The sequence below is a fragment of the Eriocheir sinensis genome, chromosome 51, assembly GCF_024679095.1.
Source record: "Eriocheir sinensis breed Jianghai 21 chromosome 51, ASM2467909v1, whole genome shotgun sequence".
NCBI lineage: Eukaryota > Metazoa > Arthropoda > Malacostraca > Decapoda > Varunidae > Eriocheir > Eriocheir sinensis.
Window position 1 is genome coordinate 9,993,452 of NC_066559.1, and position 23,477 is coordinate 10,016,928.

General features: G+C 41.4%; 1 protein-coding gene across 4 annotated transcripts in view; it reads right to left on the minus strand.

Moving 5' to 3' along the window:
* LOC126982677 (vascular endothelial growth factor receptor 1-like) overlaps nt 1-23,477 on the minus strand; it is a 62,253-nt gene that overhangs the window by 21,930 nt on the left and 16,846 nt on the right. For all 4 annotated transcript variants that reach the window (XM_050834941.1, XM_050834942.1, XM_050834943.1 and 1 more), the window contains 9 exons: nt 23,195-23,334; nt 16,703-16,856; nt 13,548-13,705; nt 11,136-11,283; nt 5,458-5,624; nt 4,842-5,007; nt 3,026-3,193; nt 1,605-1,769; nt 1,364-1,494 (listed from right to left, as the gene is read on the minus strand). In XM_050834941.1, coding sequence (XP_050690898.1) covers nt 1,364-1,494; nt 1,605-1,769; nt 3,026-3,193; nt 4,842-5,007; nt 5,458-5,624; nt 11,136-11,283; nt 13,548-13,705; nt 16,703-16,856; nt 23,195-23,334 — 1,397 coding nt within the window. The remainder of the gene's footprint in view (nt 1-1,363; nt 1,495-1,604; nt 1,770-3,025; nt 3,194-4,841; nt 5,008-5,457; nt 5,625-11,135; nt 11,284-13,547; nt 13,706-16,702; nt 16,857-23,194; nt 23,335-23,477) is intronic.

Genomic DNA, 23,477 nt, shown 5'->3' on the forward strand with positions numbered 1-23,477 from the left:
TTAGTTCATGCCAGTAGAGGATGACTCTGTCCAGCGCTGCTGATTATTCGTTCATTCTGCCAGTGGGCGGGCATACTTCAGTCTGATGGTACAACCTTGGCTGCTAAGGCACATACCTCTCCTAGAATCTGATGGCTGCTTAGGATGAAATGACTGTCACATCAGTTTGCAAATAAGAAAAGTCAAATTGTTGACTGAAAAGAATGGAAGATGGAAGGTGGTGTGCAGATCAGCAGTGTGGTAGGATAGTGGGGTGTGAATGGAGTGAATACAACAACGTCCAGTTCACATGTGTACAGATTGGAAAGCCTTGTCTTTCTCAAATTTATTTATATGGAGTCACTGAAGCAAAGACTGAGAGAGCTATAAATTCACTCAGCCCTCGATTTAACGGATTAAAAGGGGGTAAGGGTGGTCCATTGCTTGAAAAAGTCCGCTGCTTGAAAATACGGTTTTGACGTTTCTAAAGCCAGTGTCACACCGGACAGATCTACCCAGCCTCCCTTCTAGCTCAGAACAATTTTTATATTTAAAAAAAAAAAAATTTATGATCCGGGCGGCGAGGCGCATGTGTGCGAACAACCCCGGCCGCGCGCCGGGCTTGAGCAGCTGATGAGCGGCTGATGAAAGTGGTGGTAATGATGGGTGTCGGCAGCGTGGCCCCCGCATCGGCGCCGGTGCTTTCGTGGGGGCCCGTGCGTGTGTGCCTGTGTTTATTGTGGGCCCGGGCTCCTCAATTTGCTAATTCTTGTTTTCCACATGTTGCGCGGGACCTCTTTCTGGTCTTCTATCTCTTCTTTTTCAAAAAGAAGAGATGGAAAAAAGGAAAGGGGTCCCGTGCAACATATGGAGGATGGGAATTGGCAAATTGAGAAGCCCAAACCCATAATAAACGCAGCCACACACACACGGGCCCGATGGGGATGCAGTTCGGGTGCCGCCGATGCGGGGGCCTCACCGCCGACTCTCATCATCGCCATCACCGTCATCAGCCGCCCGTCAGCTGTTCGGGGCGGGGCCCAGCGCACGGCCGGGGCTGTCTGCACGCACAAGACGTCGACGGTTTTCAATTTTCCCCATAAAGGCGGACACACACTATACGATGTGTCCTGTCCAGCGGCCGAAAAGTGGGCGGAGCTAGAGGCCATGAGGCAGTGTGTGTGGGTGTAATTTGTGCGGCGCGGCCTCACGACACGGCCCGATGGCCTTCTGTTTAGGGTTTTGACGTTTCTAAAGCCAGTGTCACACCAGACAAATCTATGTCTGTTGAGATTTTGTGGTCCGTTAAATCCGAAATCCGTTAAATCGGGGTCCGTTAAATCAAGGGTCGAATGTATTGGGAAAATCGGGTCTTCCTGCTTACCTTCAGCCACTGGATGGTGGGTTCTGGCATGCCCGCCACACTGCAGCTGAGGTTGAAGGGCGCATCTTTGGTCACCTCAACTGTTTGGTTTCTCAAATTACTTTCATTTGTAAAATGCACTTTCTCTTCACCTGCAAAGAGACAGAAAAAATTAGCTTTAAGCTGTTTTTCTAGAAAGTAATTTTATTTTGCATCAATTCTATTCAGCTATTGAACATAAAACAAGTTAAGATGGACTCACCATGCACTGTGATGGTAAGCCTCTTGCTGATCTGCTGGCCTTCGTGGAGCACAGCCATGCAGGTGTAACTTCCAGCAAGCACTTTCATGGCTTTATCAACTGTCTTATTGACTTTCCATGAAAAGTTGGACTCCGTAACTGGGAATGTGTGTGGGTTTGAAGAGTCTGGCAAAATATTCAATGATTTACTGATATAGTCTCTTCTTAGAACCTTTGTGAAAGTATTACAATTATTGTTTTCTCACTGTAGTCTTATTTCACCAAGATATTACAGGCAGCCACACCTCCTCTTTTTCTCTCTTGATGTTGATTAGCTCTATGGCAGCCAGTCACCAGGCAGATTCCGTCAGTTTTTTCCGCCTTGGCCACTGGCGTTATGACTGTGCTATGTTCTTAGTTTTCTAATACTATCTGAAATACCTCAAGGCCTACCTGTGTTTTCTTAGTATCATTGCCAACCTTGAGTCATTACCTATAACATTCAATCTTTAACACAAGACGGCTAATTATTTTTTGTCGTAAATATCACGTGATGAATGATGATATTTTTTTCTGTATGATAAAAACAAGTTTATATTTCCATCTATACTAAAGTTAACAGTGTACTTTTGGCTATGTTTTTTGTCTCATCATAATCTTTGACAGTTTAGGCACTAGTTGTTCAATGGTGAAATTGCATTAAATTAATATTTCATGGTGATTTTGAGGTGTTAACATATTCTTTTATGCATCACTTAACACAGAGAGGCAGTATGAGCGCAGAGCAAGCTTCCTGGGCCAAGCAAATTAAACTTTTCCAGCGCGGTGATTGGCTGCCACTTGGCCAGTCAAAATTGAAGAGCATGAGGGGGTGTGGCTGCCTGTAATATCTTGGTGAAACAGAATACGTATAGTTAGGGTTTTAATAGTTACTATTTCTTAAACTAGTCTATTTACTATCTCCCCAGAGTATCTACTCCTTTGTATTACATAGCCTTCAGATGCTAATTTATTTTCACCGCCTCATTGGTTTCACTGTTTATCTAAGTCTTGCAGTCATGCAGAAAGTCTCGGTGGTGTGCACTGCATGGGATGGGCTCCTGCAAGTATTCTCCTTCCACAACACTACCGATGTTTTCTTCTTGCAGCTCTGTGGCCTGAGAGAGCAAGCACGCCACTGTAAGGGCTCCAGCCACCACTAATTATCTCCCATGCCAAGACAAAGACCTAGCCCAGCACACCTCTTAAGTCCCTGGTGTGTCTGCCATGAGGTGCACTAAGTTCAGACACTCAGGATGACTCATTCACCTCTACCTCTGATATGTGTCCTGCACATCCTCAGTAATGGAAAAGCAGCAACTACTTTTGCAATTCCAGCAGGAGAAAAATTCCTGACTTGGGAAGATTCTTGCACCAAGATGCACACAAACTGTATCACTCACCTGGCAATGTGTGTGTAAGGATGACAGTCTTATAGTATAATTTGCTTCCTCCACACATCAGAGAGAAGTAGTCATTCTCTATAACAGAAACATGTTTCTCACGCTCTCCAACTTCAACGGTTTTTTCATTTTCCCCACGATGGCGCAGGACAAACATGCCACCAATGTCTGAGGACCAGAGTTAATAGAACATAATTTGAAGTTATATACTGATTTCCTTTCATATACATGTATTTACCTATTTATATTTACCTATTTGTAGTCTACCAGGCCTGAGCTAAGCTCTAATAGTCCTGTCTCCATATCTACATTTATCCAGCCTTTCCTTCATTTGTTGGACATTGTTCGCCTCCACCACCTCTTCCCATAAGCTGTTCCATGTGTTAACACTTCTATGTGTGTGTGTGTGTGTGTGTGTGTGTGTGTGTGTGTGTGTGTGTGTGTGTGTATTTATTTATTGGTATTTACCTATTTGTAGTGTACAGGGCCTGAGCTCAAGCTTAATCAGTCATCTCCCAATCTATATTTGTCCAGCTTTTCCTTCATTAGATGGACACTGCCTGCTTCAACAATGTCATTCCTTAGTCCATTCCATGTATCCACACTCCTGTATGGAAAACTGAACTTCTTTAGGGCTTTCAAACAAATCCTCTTCCTCAATTTCTTGCTGTGTCCTCTTAGTTGCCTCCTCCCTTCCATCTCGATTAGATCATTTCTGTTAAACACTTCCATTCCTTTTGTGTTCCTGTATAACTCTATCAGGTCTCCTCTTTCTCTTCCTTCTTCCAGTGTTGGTAGGCCCAGTCCCTCTAATCTAGTCTTGTATGACAGGCTTGATAATTCTGGTACCATCTTAGTCGCAATCCTTTGAATCCTTTCAAGTTTCCATGTCCCTGGGTGTTTAAATAGAGGGGAGGAATTGTTGGGTGTGGTGATGTTGGTATATCTGGCAAGTTTGCATGTTCTTGTGTAAAAACAGATTGGAATTGTTTGTTAAGTGTGTCGGCTTTGTCTTGTGGGTGTGGCCAAGGAACCGTTGTGTAGTAGTGTTGTAATTCCGGTCGAGTCTTGTCTGCGTGCTTTAAAGAAGCTGTAGAATTTCTTGTGGTTTTGTGTGTTGTTTGTGAGAAAAGTGGATATGTATTTAGTTTCTGCTTGTTTAGTTTCTTTTTGTAGTGTTTTCTGTATGTTTTTGTAGTGTTCCCAGTGTTCTGTATCGTTTTGCTGTGTTGTATGCCTTTACCTTGTTTCTGTGTAGTCTTTTCATGGTAATGACAATGAATGAATGAATGTGATAGTTTTCTTGGGTATGTGTTTGTCCAATGTGTCATGTATAAAGTCTTGTATTCTGGTCCAGTTTGCCTCAACAGAATTGGCCACTGGATCTGTGTCGAGGAAACAGTCTCTAAAATCAGTTAAGTCTTTAATTATGGCACCCATATTGGCTCTGTTGTATGAATAAATGTTCCTGGGTAGTTGTTTTTGTGCTGTTGGCAGAGCTGGGCACTTCCGATCATCAGTCCGATCATCCGATCTGATCAGAACAGCAATTGGCGATTGGAATGCAAATATTGGATCATCTTTGTAAAAGGTAATCGGACTGGACGCTCAATGGTATTAAAAATAATACGTACGTCGTACGTATCTGACGCTGTACGGGTTAAGACAATTTTGCCATAGCTCCGTGCCTTGCCATCTTGTTTGTTCATAAAACAGGCTGGATTCTGGTGTTCCATTTACCCCAAGCAGAGCCAAAATTAATCAGGATTATGTTGGGTCATGTGTCCATAAGTGGAAGAGGCTAGGGCGTACTCACCAGATATTCTGACAGCAGCTGATGTGTTTTCAGTTCCAAGAATGTTTTCCCCAATGCACCACAACAGTCCCGGGGTGTGGGGAGAGAAAGCCATATTTTTCTCAATAATGTTTCCAGGATCAACAATGTTTCCAGTAGTGGGAATGTCAGTGTTCTCCTTTCCAGTCTGGAACAATCACAATTAATGGTACCAACCCTTTAGAGCTTCACACTGGAATCAACTGATTAATTTCCATGCATTTGAAGGAGACAAGAGGTACTGGGTTTTAGCTGAAGACAAATATCGTCACCTTCGTAAACAAATCGCCTAAGTCATTATTTTCTACTTTACAGGAAATCAGAAAAGAACTGTCATTATCTCATTTGGCTTAAGATTTAGGCAGAAATGAAAAGGTCAATTCTAGAACACTTAAACCCTGAATGACAAAGGCAACTGTACAAAAATGGGCGTCACATGTTGAAAAATTGATGTAAACAAAAACCTGGAAATCGCTGAAAAATGACTTAGGCAGCTGATTATTTTCCATGTATTTGAAGGAGATAAGAGGTACTGGGTTTTAGCTGAAGTCATAATTATACAAATAGGCGCACAAAAACACAAAACTCCACTCATTACCTGATGCACCGTTACCGGGGGACTACAGGAGTTATTTCCACTGGAGCAGTCTTGAAACTGTAAAGTGACATTGGCTGGAGGAAATCCTTCAGCTGAGCAGGTGATGTTCAGGCTCATTCCCACCTCGAGATAGGAAGGAACACTGCTCAGGTTCATGTGGGGCCTACCTGAGAAGCATGAGAAACTGTTGCAGGTTTTCCAAGTCGTGAGAACACACCACACACTCATCATATCACGGAAACGGCATGTACCGCAGTAGTTAAGGAGTCCATTACAGCAGCGGTTCTCAAACTTTTTCGTGAGCGACCCTATTGGGAACATTTCAACCCTTTGCAACCCATAGTAAAGAAAATGTACAGCGGTATATAAACTTTATTTTGAAAAGAAATTAAACGTGTTCTCCTTTTTTCTCATCTTAACTAATGGGATCCATGGTGCTGCTGCTCATTCACCCACATGTCAAGTCGTGGGATCAGTGTGCTAAGGCTGCATCTCATATCGTGCTCGGGGTTAAGCTTGTTTCTCGACTTGATTCTAATGTGAGTCCTAGTCGAAAAACCATGCTCGCAAAGGTAGGTTGTAACAAATGGGGGCAACACTTTTACCGCCTCACCTCCTGCAATAGGCTTCTCTTTCTTTACCTGAATCCAGAACTCAGAAAGAGATGCTTCCTTGAAAAGGTCCTTCAATAACTTTTCACTTTGAACCTCAATAAGTTGCTATGGGAGTCCTGGAACATCTTTTGGCAGGTTTTCAACATTCATGTTGAAAGGATTTCTCACCTATGATTGGGTTCGAATGTGCTTTTCTGGGATTCACCAGTCAAACTCTGCCATCAGCTCAGTCAAGTGTGGTACAATAAAACTTTTGGCATTGCCGTGAGATGTTGTTTCCTCCCACATTTCTAGAAATTCTGCCACAGTTGGAAAAGCTGCAAATTTCCCTCGCTTCATGTTGCCTAGCCACAATTTTAGTTCGTATTTGAGAGAAGACATTTTCTGCAACTACAATAATCGTCTGGTTATGGCCTTGCATACTGATATTTAGACTGTAGAGTGCACCAAAAATGTCAGTGAGATACCCGACTTGTAGGAGCCATATCTTGTTCAACAGTTTGTTCACTAAATGACATTTCTTTTCAGTCAGGAAAATTTCCAACTCGTCCCGAAGATCAACTCGTCGTCGTAGTACTTTTCCTCTTGAAACCCACCTGATGTTTGAGTAGAAGAGCAGATGCTTGTGTTCAGAATTGAAATCAGCACATAATTGCTCGAACAACCGGATATTCAATGCACGAGCTTTGATGTAGTTGACAATTTGAACTGCTTCGTTCATTATTTCGTTCGGTCCAGGTGACAGGTGTCGACCACCCAAATTTTCACGATGTAGTAGACAATGAAAAACATTCACCTTGGGATTAACTTGCTTTACACGTGCTGTGAAGCCTTTTTGCACTCCGAGCATCTCTGGTGCGCTGTCAGAACAAATGCTGAAGCAGTCTGTCCATGAAAGTTCTTCCTCTTTCAAGAACTGGTCAACCATTTGAAAAACATCTGTAGTGGTTGTTGGCAATGCATGACAAAAGAGAAACTCCTCTTCTAGATCTGCTGGCCCTTCATACCTAACACAAACCAACAGTTGGGCATTATCACTTATGTCTGTTGAGTCATCTAGCTGCAAGCTAAATGTTCCGTTGGCCTTGATGTGATCTACCACTTGCTGTTTGATATCAAGTGACAGGTCCATGATTCTCCTGTGTACCGTGTCATTTGACAGTGGGATAATTTCCAGTTTTCTTGCCACGTCTTCTCCACACATGGTTTTTACCATGTCAATGGCTGCAGGTTTGAAGAGATCTTCTCCAACAGTGTGGGGTGCTTTCTTCTTTGAAATTCTCCATGCAACCTTGTATGATGCCAATGTGGCTTGCTTCAAAGCTGATACTGCTGGATTGTCAGGAGCCTCGAACCTTGTTCTTTTCAGAGCAGCTTCCTTCCTTTCAAAAAAAGCTCCTGTCCACCACTAGTAGGGGCCCAGGGGGAGGGAGGATGTGGGGAGTGGATGAGCGAGCATTACAGAAATGATTTTTAACTGGAATGCCAAGAAATGAATATCAATAAAAAGGAAAATAATCTAATACATATCATAACATTTGATCCAAAAAAAAAAACCATTGATTAATGGTTGTTTGTTAAATAAAAAAAGACACCTAGGCCGAGGCAGAAAACACAAATCTATGTGGAAAAACAGGAGTGGCATCACTGGTGAGGGTGTGAGACAGATGCCTGGCGTTGTAAACATTATAATTGCAATTTCAATTAAGTAAATTAAATACATTGAAAGTATAAGATTTTTTTCTATGTCCCTGCGACCCATCAAAATTTATCTCGCGACCCAAAGACCCACAGTGAGAACCGCTGCATTACAGTAGGTGGAAATGTATGTTCCTAGTTAGACGACATATAGTCTAAGTAACAGAACATACAAAATGGTTGTTATAAATTGTTTCATGTTCTAAGACTTAGCCTACAACAATGGGGAGTTTTCGGAGGGTCTTTTTTGCCAGACGTTTCCAGCGAGTGCATCTTCCCTCCAGGGAGCCAGATGTAATCTTTCATCATCCTCATTGCCATATTTAATAGATTCTAATGGGATCAGTTTCAGTTGAAAGAGGAAAGAAAGGGTAATTTTTTGTGTACTCCAGATTTCCTATCATGATAAAATATTTGCAAATATTTGCATCATATTCTAGGTGAGAACAAAATAAAAAGAATGATTTCTGCTGACATAAATGGAAATAAAAAGTCTGCAACATGGAATAGTTTATGAATTACATAAAATTTGTCATATTTTTCATCACCTTTGTGTCATGCTTAACAATGATTTATATCCTTTTTGTTCTTTGCAAAAATGTTTCTTTGCAATAATTTTTGTTGCAAATTGTATGAAGCTTGGCATGAACATGTCTTTATTAGTATTAACACCATGAGAACCTCTTGGAAACTGTTTGATAGTTAGCAGACTGATTTTCCTCTTAAGGGGACCCTCTGCCTGTTACTCATGAATGCAAACTTTTTCTTTTGGCTCCACAAAACGTTTTTCTTATACCTATTATTGTAATATTTGAAATTTTAAAAACCTGAAAGTTTGATGAAATTTGGACAAACAGTTTTTGAGAAAACATTTTTTTCTTTGGAAAAATGTCATGATTCTATGAAACACTCCTTCTTTATTTTCTATCGTACACCTTTTACTGCGGCTCCACAAAATGTTTATACCCATTGCTACAATTCATCCGTAAAACATTAGGACTATATATCATCATTTTCATTAAAAAAAATTATACCTCATTTTTTTTTCTCGTCTCAATAGAGAAAAACAAATATATAAAATCATGACTAAAAGAGATATTATAAATACATTAGACAAAACATTTATCTCTTCCTTAGCTTTCATATGATACCATGACTTTTTCATAGGTTGGGAACTAAGGGAGGGAGGATTTTACAGGTGAAGGGTCCCCTCAAGCAGAAGGATTATGTTACTAGAACACCGTAGTTAGAGAATCCCTGGCTGGGGGCTTAATTTTGCATGGGGAAATAGGGATAGGGTAACCTGAGCCTAGAATGCAAAATGAAAAGCAAAATATTTTTTTTTAATTTCATAATGCAGCATTAGGTACCATAGAACTAGTGGCAGAGTGGCCAGCGTTTGGGCACGGCGTCCTGTAGGCCCGTATTTGAGCCCTGCCCACTACTATAAGCCGATAAATTTCAGTCATCGTTGAGTGACCTAACACTACCCACATGTCCTGAAGACCACCAATCAACCTGGACTCCAGATTCTCTCAAAAAGAGGATCAAAGATGAGCTCTGGGGGGACAGCATGAGCCAAGATAATGCCACCATAAATACTACCCACATGTCCTGAAGACCACCAATCAACCTGGACTCCAGATTCTCTCAAAAAGAGGATCAAAGATGAGTTCTGGGGGGACAGCATGAGCCAAGCAAGATAGTGCCACCATAAATACTACCCACATGTCCTGAAGAAGACCAATCAACCTGGACTCCAGATTCTCTCAAATAGCAGATCAAAGATGAGCTTTGGGGGGACAGCAGGAGCCAAGCAAGATAGTACCACCATAAACACTTGCCTGCGCCAGAACGGGATGGGGCCGACCACCAGGCCACACCAAGAAAGCATACAGGTGCCATAGGCAAAATGGGAGAAAAAATGTTCCTAATGCATACCATACAAGAATCAGACTAAAGCAAAAGCACACAGCAACAAAATTTGCAGTAGTTAGCTGGCATGCATGGCATTGTTCATCATCATCATCATCATCATCATCTTTTCATCGATGCCTGCTCCTAGGAGCTCCCACCAGGGGATGGCCACGGCAGAAGAGTTTCCAACTTTCTCTATCCAGACACTCCCTCCTTGCCTGCTCAAAATTTCTCAAAGATCTTTCCCCCCTCTCTCTAGCATACTCCTGCACCCTATCTCTCCATTTCACCGGAGGTCGTCCTCTAGCATTCCCTCCCTCTTCTCACTCACATACACCCTTCTGGTCATCTTACTCTCCTCCATTCGCTCGTTGTGGCCAAACCACTTTAAAGTCTGTTGCTTCACTTCTTCCACCACTCCACACTTCTTCCCTTCATCACCGTGACACATCCCAATAGGCTCATAGTACACACTTTCATTACTCATTCCATCCATTCTACTCACACCACAAGCACTCCTCAAATAACTCATTTCCACTGCCTGCACTCTAGACCTCTGACTTTCATTCTAGGCCCACGTTTCACTTGCATATGTGAGGGTTGGTACTATTATTGTATTTCTCAAATCACTCTCTACCTCCATGCTCCATGCTTTGTTCATTAACTAAGAATGGTATTTAACTTAACTTAGGTTAAGATTCGTTTTAGGCCCGTGCCAGTATCTCATTACCTACCTTATGAAACATTTGTATCTCTTCATATATCTTTTCTACAAACCTTCAACAGTCATGGAAACGCTTTGAAAATCCAATTCAAGGACTTTTTTTACTCTTGAAAATAGGGGATAATGTTTACGAAAGCGCGTCGCCTCCTCTGGCGACGGTGCAGCCCAAGGAGTCTGTTTGGTGCAGCCGGTGTTGCGAGAAATACCTCCTTGCTGAAATAAGTCACATGTATACATGTCGGGGGGGGGGGGGGTCGAGGGGGGCGCCGCCCCCCCCTTATTAGGTCGTAAATTTCGGTTTGTGTAGTTTAAATATGCTCCCCGACCCTAAACCCTCTGCGAGCTATTTTACGGCTGCGGCGGCTGCAGCGTCGTCGCGGCCGCCAGAGGAGGCGACGCGCTTCCGTAAACATTATCCCCTATTTTCAAGAGTAAAAAAAAAAGTCCTTGAATTGGATTTTCAAAGCGTTTCCATGACTGTTGAAGGTTTGTAGAAAAGATATATGAAGAGATACTGATGTTTCATAAGGTAGGTAATGAGATACTGGCACGGACCTAATACGAATCTTTACCTAACTTACATATATTATGAACTTGTAATTAGTAAAAATCAGGTCTTGACAGACTTTCACCCTATATTATTAAGCATCAAAGACCATCCTTGCCCTTAGCCAGATATTTGCAGGACAAGGCAAGCCAAAAAAAGCCACACATTACAGACTTACTCTTGACTTGAAGCTGAAAGGTGACGGAATCGCTGGCGGCACCGCCACCGGTGGTCACATTGACGGTGTAGTTTCCAAAATCACTGCTGCGTATGTTCGTGATATTAAGCGATGACCGACTCTGCTCTTCTTTATGCCGAATCGTAATCTGTACAAACAACAATAAGCTTGAACTTGAACTGCTGCTTTTGTATCTGCACCTAATGTTTCTAGTAGACTTCAGGAAGGCTAGTGTTTAGGTTGAATATTTGGACTTGTATGCAAGAGGGAGAGCTTCAACGATCCTAATCCTAGTATACATATTTTACAGAGGAGACACTCATGGGTGTAAAAATTGAGAAAAAAAGCCTGCAATGGCACTGATCCTGCACAAAGTGCTTATCATCCACACGAGTTTGGAGTCTGTCTCTCAAGCTGTACTGGAACAGACACTAGAGCGATGTCCTTGGAAGGGCAACACAGTGTGCCTCCATGATCCAGGTCCCCCAGCCAAGGGTTTGCCTGGTCCAGACCCCTATGCTGCTCCTTCATCTGCCTCCATGTGTTCTAGGGTGAGTACTCGTTTTGTCTGTATTATTTCTTTTAATCTTTCCATCTCAAGTAGTTGTGTTGCGTCCTTTTTCTCAGTTTATTTTTTGTTGTCTTTACTTGTTGTGTTGCCCTTTTCTTTTCAGTTTATATTTTGGTGTGTCTTTCCCTCATTTGTTTCTTTTGCACTGGGTCATGGCTTCTTGCACATTGCCCTTGTTACACCTGCCCTCTCCCTTTGTCCCTGTGGCTGAGGGGCAGGGGGCACATTTTCTCCTCTTACATTTCCCCCTTTGTTCATCGTTGGTTTAGGGCGCTGGAGTACTCAACTGTTCCACCCCGTCAGGCTCCAGTGGCCAGCAGTTGCCTCCCCTCCCTTTTTTCCTGTTATGTCTTGGATTGGGTAGCTAGAGGGTGCTTCCATCCCCTTGTTCCCCTACTACATAGGCAGGTTCTACTAACAGGTGACACTTGCTACAACCGGGTCTCTCTTCGTTGTGGATAGCCACCCAAATGTTTCTTGTTCTATTTGATTCGTTTCTCAGTCCATACTGGAGGGCGTGCCTTATGGGACCCCGTCACATTTTCTGTCTTGGGTCCCCCCACAATCCTTTCTGGCACTGCTCGCTCCCTCCCAGGATGTTTTCAGTGTCTTGTTTTCTCACCTCCACCTGAGCTTTCCCATATTGGTTTCCATCGCTGGTCTGGCAGCATCTTTTCCCTTCTCCGCAGCTTTCCTCCAACCAACCCACAGTGAGGACATCCTGCACTGCCCTTTCCTAGTTTACACCTCTCTCTAATGGCATTAACAGCGTGCCTCTTGGCCTTACTCCTCCTTGCCCCTACACCTCTCTTGTTTGCCTCTGCTTGCCACTGCAGTGGCACAGGGCCTGTGGATTTGTTCCCCTCTTCCTTTCCTGCTTTCCCTGTTCCCTGGCTTGGGCAGATTGCAGTGTATTTTACCCAGTTTTTGTCTCTTTACACATCCAACCCATTCACTTGTCCTAGAGGTTAGTATGTCCTGCCAGTCATTTCCTTTCCTTACTTGGAATTTCAGTACTACTGTGTTCTTTACTGCTGGTCTGCTGGCTTCTCTCATCCTACCAGCATTCCCCCAACCATTTCATGGCAGTCTGTTTTATTCCTCCCTGCAGAGCCTCTCTTTCCCCTGTATACTCTCTTTACTCCATTAATTACTAGTTGCCTACTGGGGCAACATGTTGTTCTTTGTTTCATCCTACTCTTTCGCTGAAGGCCGTTGGCTTATTCTCCTTTCATTCCAGCCTCCCCTTGCTGGGCACAGATGCTCCATACAGACCCTTCCTGTGGTGCCTCTCTTCCTAATGACATTCTTGCCACCATGTAAAATGACTTCCTCACAGCCTTGAGTCGATAGCTCCTGACTGGCTGCCTTTCAAAAACTATGTGTTTGCGACGCATTTCGTGTTCTCCGATGCATTGCCCGCATTCCCAAAGGCTCTCTAGCCAGTTCTGGTTGAGAGGGGAGAGTATGGGCAAACACTAGAATTTTACAATCAACTCTTTATATATACATGCACTTCACTGTCACACAAATAACTCTTTCATGAATGACAGTGTTTTTAAGGCACCAATAAGACGATATTGGCGAGATCGTACGTACTGTACTCCGGCTTGCAGTGCTAAACTAATTTCTTGAGTGGCTCACTTTACCTGCCTGAGCAGGTAATTCATTTAAGCAGATTTAAGTGCCAAGAAACTGTCCCTCTTGTGTAACATATTTCAAGATTCTCAAACCAACACTTAGTAAACTTGGCATTCATTATGATTTTTGTGGGAGAGTTTCAAATTGACATTTTTAGAGAAACAAAATCATGGAAATATCTTAAAAATTTGAAAGCCTACCCTGTCTTGTACGAGCTCATCACCTCTCCAGTCTGTATATTTGATGACGGGATCATCAGGGTAGTACAGCAAATCGGCGGACCATTGAATATCCTGTCCTTCATATACGGTTAGGTTTTTTGTTACACTTGTGACATTGACAAATGGTGCCAGCTTTTCTGTGAAGAAAAATGAATATTTACTCTTTGTTACCTGCAGGCAGAACAACAACAGAAATGTCTCAAGAGGAAAAGAAGGAAAGTACAAGTGATGTATGGGAGATGCAGTAAAATGGTAAGAGAAAAGGATATGGCACTTTTATGTGATACTTGTGAGACATGATACCATGCTAAATGTGAAAAAATACCAGCCGATGTTTATAAGTTCATGGTGGAAGAAGAGGCTGAATCTCAATTTACTTGGCATTGTGTTTCATGTAAGAAAGGATGTGCAAAACTGAAATCATATATAGAAAAGCTGGAGAAGATACAAGTAGATTTACTTGAGAAACAGGAGGTACTGCAGGTAGAGGTTAGGGAGATTCGTGATGCAGTCAAAGTGGATAAAGAAGACCTTGATAATATGACTGGTAGGGTGGCAGTGCTGGAGGCCAGGGCAGTGGATACCAGTGAACACAGGGAGAGTTTGCAACATTTGAGTTCACGGATGGAAAGAGTTGAAATTAATATATCGGAGATGGAGGAATCAACCAAAAAAGAGGTGAAGGAAGGAGAGAGGACATACAGAGAGCATCAGGCATCTCGGGAAATACAGAAAGAAATGGATATGAATACAGTGTTTGAGGAACTAAATGAGAAGAAGAGAGAAAACAACATAGTGGTATACAATATACCGGAAAGTGACTCAAGCATGTTTCACGAAGGAATTAAACATGACAGACAGATTATGAAGAAAATTTTGCATGCCTGCGAGATTCATGAAGAAGAGATGGTAAGAGTGATAAGGCTCGGGAAAAAGATGGAAGGCCAAGATCGCCAAGTGCTAGCTGTATTGACTCATTCAGAAGTGAGAAATGATATATATATATATATATATATATATATATATATATATATATATATATATATATATATATATATATATATATAGAGAGAGAAGAGTAAAAGAACTGGGAAAGGATGACAACTTGAAGAACTTTAGAGTGGCCTATGATTTAACCAGGAGGGAGAGAGAAATAGATCAAGAACCGTTGAAAAAGCAAAAAAATTAACGAACACAGGAAAGGGGAAGCATGTGGTCAGAGGTCCACCCTGGAACAGAAGGGTCATCAAGGTGGAGGATGAAGGAGCATAGTCAGTGTAGAGGATAGTGTTGGTATATTATGTGCTGGGGGTGTAAAGGACATAAATAGTAAGTTTATTGTTATGTTTACAAATGTGGATGTATACACTTATGATAAGATTTTGGAATTAAGGTCATTACTGGATACCATGAGTGAAAAACCAAGTATTATTGCATTATCTGAAGTAAAAACAAAGCATTTCAGATATGAAAGAAATATAGAAGAATATAATATTGAGGGATATGTGACAGAGGAAAGTACTATTTTTGGTAATGTTGGCAGAGGTCTCCTGATATATGTGAAAAATGGTGTCAAATATAACAGGGTTGATTTAGTCAAGTTTTTGTGAGTATTGCTGTTTGGAAATTATGCTTCAAGGAGAGAAACTCATCTTAACACTAATATACAGGAGTCCAAACAGCCTGGAGGGAAATAATCAGTTGTTGCTGTTGGATCTATTTCAAGAGATAAACGGGATGAAAGCAACTTATAAGATTTTGACTGGAGATTTTAATTTGCCACAAATAAATTGGGAAAATTACACCACCAGCACTGGAATAAATTTTTTTGGGACTAAATTTATAGAAGGTGTGTAATTGCTTTTTGACCCAACATGTGAATGACGTTACCAGAATGAGAGGGGAAAATGTGGGTAATACTCTAGATTTATTCTTCACCAATGAAGAGTCCATTGTGGAAGACGTTGTGATTGGAAACCCTCTGGGGAGAAGTGATCATGCCGTAATTCAGGTTGTGTGTAGCCGAGACTACCCACACGGGCATATACAAGAGCACGGAGAGATCTAATTGAGGCCTACAAGATACTCACTGGGAAATATGATGATGCATGTAGCGAAGGAATATTGAAACTTAGAGAGGAAAGCAGCAGCAGGGGGAATTCACTGAAACTTTTTAAGTCAAGATCATGGTTGGATGTGAGGAAGTATGCTTTCCCAAGTAGAGTAGTAAACAACTGGAATCAACTGCCTGAGTGGGTGGTGGCAGCAACCTCAGTGACTCAGCTTGAGGCCAGACTAGATAAATTCTGGGCTAATCAAGATTTGAAATATGATTACAAGGCACGAATAATCCACCACACACTGCCACAAGTTGTTAATGTAGATCTGGAGTCACAGGCATAAGCCTCTTCCAGGAGGTCTTCTGTAAGTCTCTCTAAGTATCTGTAAGTACTTAATAAAAAAATAAAAGAAAGATCAGAGCACACAGCAATGGGTACAGTGAAATGGGGGTGACTTGAATCTATTTCATTACACATCATCTTAAGTGTCTGAACAAACAAAACAATAATCTAGTGTGGAAAGGTGTGTGTAGAGATTCTGGTGCCAGAGACTGAGCCCATGACCAGCCAAACAGGAAGCCAGCTTTCTTCTACCCAGTCAGCTAGAGAGGTGCTAAGAAGAGATAAGTGTTTTGGGGGGCCTTACATGTTGGACAGGTCACTATAACAATGCATACATGAATTAAGGCACACAAATATAGCATTCGATTATTGATATGGAATGTAAGGTCACAACAAATGTCAGGAGGGCATAGAGAATTTAAGAGTGTTAAGAGTGGGTAGACCGGCTGGACCGACCATCAGGATCCACCGGGAAGAAGCCTACCGGTGCAATAGGCCAAGACGTTAAAAAAAAAAAAAAAATAGCTGAAAAAACAGACTTGAAAATAACACACCAGAGTAGTGACGGTGTTGAAAGAGTATTGATAAACAAAACAAAAAAAGGCACATTGAGATTAATGAATATAGTGATGTAAGGTCAAACATGCCTACGATCTATTTTCAATGCTCCCTAATATGCATGGTTTGAAGGAGGGAAATGTATTAAACAGTTAGCTTGAAGGAATTCCTTACCCCTGATGGTGATGTGCTTTGAATCATTATGTGGCAAGTAGCCTGGAGCGCTGACGGAGCAAGTGTAGTTTCCTGTGTCACTCTCCGAGGCGTTCTGTGCCGTTAATATGCTCCTCAGGTGACTGCCGTCGCTATACTGCTCCACTACATGTTCCTGAGACAGTGAACAAATCCTTATAACAGATCGAGTGATGCAAGATGATGCTATATGGGACAGCAGCAGCGTTACGTTGATGATTATTCAGTACATGGAAAAGAGACTGCAAAATGAACCCAACAAACACGATTACGTATTTATTACGTTGTATAAAGGTAGCGGTTTTGTAACTTTTACGTAGCGAAGATACGTAGTTATTACGAAAATGTGTGGACTCCCAGGTATACGTCCTTGCAACGTATTTCACTACGTAACTCACGACCTTTCTGCAACCTTATGACGACGTACCATTAACACGTTTGGTAAAAATGTAGGAAAAGTAGGCGTATTATTTTCAAGACACATGTTTTCATGGACAAAATATGATGTAGATAGTTGTTTTCTGCGCAAACCAGTAAAAAACCTACTTTTAGGGGGTACATATATAAGGAGTACTACAGTTCCCCGCAGCACACTCCGCCCCGCTCTGCTGTTCACACCCGTTTTCTATGCAAGCGAGCGAGCGAGTGAAGTTTCTCTCTCTCAATAGTCACAAATTATTTTTAAACTACATTAGTAAAAAGTGGCGGCCAAATACCGCCACCTGTTTTAGGGTGGTTAGCGATGGTAGTGAAAAGGCATATACATACATTTGTTTTGGTGGCGGCGGCGGCGGAAGCGGCCATTGGGAGATGAGCAGTGTTGCCAACGATCCAATGATTGGTGTGAGACCAGGTCCACCACGCGTGGTTATTATTTTTTTTAGAACACGCGCCTTTACCTAATACTATACCCGGCCCTCAGCACGGCAGCCGTTGGGCTGCGTGTTCTAAAAAAAAAAAATAATAACTATGCGTGGTGGACCTGGTCTCACATGCGTGGGCTAATCGCTAACCAAGCATACCATTGCTAACCAAGCGTACCATCGCTAACCGGATCGTTGGCAACACTGCTCACTTCCTAATGGCCGCCGCCGCCACCATAAGAAATGTATGTATATGCCTTTTCACTCGACCCCCCCACCCTTTGAACATATGTTCTAGACCATTTCCGATGCTCAATAGGTTAATTTGCATACACTGAGGTATAAACAATATAGAATATATGTCCCTTGTGCTTCACAGACCACGCCTACTCCTCCTACATATTAATCACACATTTTTATAACGTTTCTACCAAGATCAACAGGCTAGGTCTTCTCAACCTCGTGCCAGAATTCTCCTCTTCTGTGCAGTAACGTCACCTGCAGCCCCTCAGTCTGCTTCAATGGCCAAGGCCAATAACTCGGTCAGCAGTTGCCTGATTCACCAGACAGAATAATATTTCACAGACAAGTTGGACAACTGGATCTCTATTTTCTATGTACATTATGTTATCACTAAACGAAAAGATAGAATAATTACAACACTTTTACACATTACTCCATGGTATAAAGACTTTAATAATGGAAATAATTGTATATAGATGTTTCATGCTCTTCGTACCGTCTGTTTTCCTGGGACAAATTATTATTTTGTGTATTGGTGGATTGAACTCAATGTTTTTCTTTTTTTTTCTTTTTATATATTTTAAAGGAAATGGATTTACACAGAACCCATAAATAGTTTACTTTCATCATAAATGGTATTTGAGAATGACGCTGCGTCTGAGATTGTCCCCCGTGTCTACCAAAACAATAACAAACCACACGCGCGGCTCTGCCTCCGCCTGAGCCTTCTGTTGGTTTTATTTATGTGAATATTTCCCCCTCTCCTTATACTATATCTTATTTATTTCCTCTTATATGTCTAATTTGATGATGGTTATAAGATATTAATGTTGGAAAACCTTTATTTATCACAGAAAAAATACATTTAACACAAAAATATGCATTAAAACAGAAAAAAATAAAATTTTGGTTGGGGAACGCGTGACACACTCCACCATACTATAATATAGGATGACTCATCGTCAAAGAATCCAGCTAGCTGTCAGGCCTCTAGATGGAGACGGCGCAATGACTCAGCCGATTATATTTCCCGACTTCCTACCCCCAAAACTGTCTTCTGGGCTCCAATAACGAAACTAATTTATAGTTATCGTTTAAAGAGTAAGATTCTGATGTTTCTTGGCAATAGTTAGGCGTCAGAAACAGGTAAATACTACGCTCTGAGTACGACAATCTGGCAACGGTGGCTATACGTATTTTCATATTATTGTTCTGTTGTTTATTCAATGTTGTGTTCAAGAAAAAGAATACCCATAATTTTAATTAGTTTTTGGTTCTAAGGATTCTTTAGGAAATAGAATTATAACGCTACCTCCTCCACCTTAGGAAACGTCCTGAATCCTGGATCGGCTATGGTGATGTTAGGTGCGCCTATTGAAATCACCCTACCAGAAATGTTGTAATTACCACCATACCGTGCCCTAAATGCGCGCCCGCTAGGAGCCGCTATTCTTAAGATTATCCCAAAAAGATATTTGAAGCGGATACAGTGGCGGATCCAGCTCCAGGGGAAGGGAGGGGGGGGGGGGGGGCTGATATACAAGATGGGCGCCATATATATATATATATATATATATATATATATATATATATATATATATATATATATATATATATATATATATATATATATATGCCTATTTGTGAAATGTATCGACCTCAGTGACCTGCCCAGGCTGCCGAGTGTCCACGACAACCACGGCGTATGAGGTGCACATGACAACTGACTGGCTGCGTGGCTGGGGCGCTGGGAGTACAGTACAGTACGGGTAGGCAGGATCCGTTACTGGATTTAAGAACTTAAGAACATAAGAACATAAGGAGTCTGCAAGAGACCGGTTGGCCTATACAAGGCAGCTCCTGTACACTCAACCCTACCTTACCTCACCATCCATGGCTTTATATCTAACCTCTTTTTGAATGTATCTACGGTATTGGCACCCACAACATGGCCCCCAAGCCTGTTCCATTCGTCCACAACTCTATTGGTGAACCAATTCTTGCCTATGTCTTTGTTGAATCTGAATTTGTCTAACTTAAAACCATTGCTACGTGTCCCACCTGGCTCTTTTACTATCAAAATCTTATTGACATCCCCTTTATTAAAGCCCTTCATCCATTTATAGACTTCGATCAAGTCTCCTCGCAACCTTCGCCTTTCTAGCGAGTGTAGATTTAACTGCTTCAGTCTGTCTTCATAAGGCAAGCTTCTCACCCCCTGAATCATCTTTGTCATCCTCCTCTGTACAGATTCTTACATCTTGATATCCATTCTATAGTAGGGGGACCAGAACTGAACTGCATAATCGAGATGAGGTCTAACTAGTGCTAAGTAAAGTTTGAGGATGACATCAGCGCTCCTATTGCTTACGCACCTTGAGATGAAACCAAGTACTCTGTTTGCCCGATTTTTAGCCTGAATGCATTGAGCCCTAGGACGGAGGTCAGCGCTCACTAGGACTCCCAAGCAGGGTTGGAGTAATTACAATTCAAAATCTTAATTACAATTACAATTACAATTACATTATTAAAACTTTAAATTGCAGTTATAATTACAAATACTCATGTGAAGTTCAATTACAATTACTACAAGAGACAGTCAATTATAATTACAATTATAATTACCCAGCGTCCAACAGTAAGCTTTGGTTGAAAAGAAAAACACTAGCATCATGCTGTTGTCATTTATTGAAAAGAGAGAGAGAGAGAGAGAGAGAGAGAGAGAGAGAGAGAGAGAGAGAGAGAGAGAGGTGGATGTAGGCTAAACGGGTAGGCAGAGTGGAAGGGAGAAGGGGTGGTACAGTAGGTGGTGGGGACTGGGGGAGTGGTGCTATACATACAGACAGATAAACAGGAAGGGGAAGGGAAATGGAGAGAGGGAATAGGGTGAGGGCAAAGGATGAAGAGAGGGTGTGAGTCGAAAGAAGGAAGAAAGGAGAAGAGAGGGAGAGACATAATGACACACACAGATCGACAGACAGACAGAGAGAACATCGAAGAAATGAGGGGGTAGGTAGGAGACAGAATGACGGACAGACAGACAGACAGACAAAGAGAGGGGCAGATAGACAAAGAAAGATAGTAGTATGGTAGTATCATAAGTACTACTCACCACTATCAATAAAATATGCCTTCTACTATCACAGTCATAATACTTGTCACCATTATTATTAATATTACTATCACCAACATCACCAGATCAGCAATTCAGCATCATCAATTTTTTTCATAATTATTTCCCTGTTACTGCTATATGATCGTCATCATTATTTTTTTTAACATTACCATCTTGCTATTACTTTCACCATCATTACTACCACTTTACTGTACTACTAGACTACTACTTTCCTATCAGCACAAGCCTACACCTACAGCGATTAACTTTCCAACAAATTAGCCTATTACTATGACACTGGTCACCATCACCACTAATCACTATTACATCATTTCATCATGACATCATCCAATGAACTATCATCACCATCTCAGCTACTACAGTCATCATCATTCATCAGGGAACAGATTACTATACAATGTCTTTCTTACCTTTACAATAGGTCGAAAGTCAAGAGGAGGACTTTGCCGTATGACGGTCTAGGAAGCAATGAAAGATGTCCCAGTCCACCAAACAGGGAAAAGTGGACGCGTCTGATTCTCGTATAATACGTAGGTTGTCCAGTAAGGGTTGCCATACTTCATCATATACAGTATTTACATATTTGCCACCATAGCAGTAAAAACAAGGATTATCAGAATTTTAGTATGACTTACTTTTTTCGCAATTACAATTAAATTACAATTACTTTATAATGTAAATATTTATAATTACAATTACTTCATTAAGTTCTACATCCAATTACAATTACAATTACATACTTTAATGTAATTAATTACATTTCAATTAAATTACAATTACAATTACTCCAACCCTGCTCCCAAGTCTCTCTCACGCCCAGACCTACTTAGAGGAGTGCCATTTAAGGAGTATTTGTGTGAGGGGTTATTCCTACCTACACTCAGAATGCTACACTTCCCGACATTGAATTCCATCTACCACTTCCCCACCCAATCATATAGTCTGTCAAGCTCATCCTGGAGAACGCTAGCGTCCCTCTCTGATTGGATTACTCTACCGATCTTGGTATCATCTGCAAACTTGCTGACATCACTACTAATTCCTGCGTCCAAGTCATTGATGTAAATAATAAAAAGCAGAGGACCCAGCACCAGTCCATCTGGCGCCGCTTTTTTTCTTCTTTTTTTACAAATACAAATACGATAATGTTCGCAATTTCTTTTATTTGATGACAGCATTAGTTACCCCTGTAAAGTTGTATAAAATGAATGTTAATGAAATTTGAGAAAACGTAAGCATCGATATATGGTAGACAGCAATATTTCTCAGTATACTTTTTCTAACATATTTATCAAATAATTTTATTACTGTATACTATTTGCCAACTGAACAGCTGCCTAATTTAATTACATATCCTTAGCAATAAAAAAAAGCGCAAAATCTGACTATGAATGAGTGACAAGACTAATATGTAATGGATTCCTAATACATTTTATATGGAGAGAGTGAACCAGATGACCATTACGCAGATATGACCTCATTGATGACGTTTCGGTGAGCTATCCTTGTAGTCTATAATTCTTGATTTCTCCCCAAACTCCACTCCCAACTTCTTCATTTCTATTATTATTCTGTCACAGTCCTGCTCCACTTTGTTTATTCTTTTCCACTGTACCGGTTTCATTACTGATTTTGGCGTGAAGCCCTCAAAACACTCCCCGTATTCTTCTCCCCGTCGGTTAGGGGACTGCCAGAGAGTCCGCCATCATGTATTTTTGTTTACTTTCCATCCAACTCCTCCTCCCCTTTTTACTTATCGCTTCTCATTCTCCCATAATCCTCTCAAATCCTGAACTCCTAGGAGACGGGACTCAAATGACTTAGCTGTTGCTCGGGCCCTTTTGACTGACAAATAGATTGTTGTCCTTTGCTGTGTGTGTGTGTGTGTGTGTGTGTGTGTGTGTGTGTGTGTGTGTGTGTGTGTGTACCTTTCGGGCAATAGATGTAGTGTGAAATTACAATAATTTCTAAGATATATGAAAAGAATTTAAAACAGACTTTAATCATATTACTGAGAAAAGAAAAGAAAAAAAACATTAATAAATGATTGCACGGCCATGGCGACACAATGTCAGAGATGGCATAGAGAGTTTAGTGGTTTTACCTTGAAAGTTTTGACAAATTTTAAGGTTACAAAAAACAATGATTTGAATATATGGATAGAATCTAATATACATAAATATCCTCCGTTTTTTTACTATTTTGTAACAATGGAATTGGGGATGTACTCACAGCCTTTGTGCTTGGGTAAGTCCACTTAAATTGTGTGCCCCTCGGGGGGTCAACCAGTGTACACTTCAGTTTAAAGCTGTCTCCCTTAACGTAGTACTGGTTCTTCCATTCATCCATCGTTGGCTTGCCCATCAGCATGACTGTGGAAATGATCATTGCATTACTGGTTAAGTATCTTGGAAGGCTCCCTGCATTTGATGCTGGAGACTCCATTTTCCACACCAAGCTGAGTGGGAGAGCCACACTTGAGAAGCAAACTCACCTTTATGCAAATAACATTATC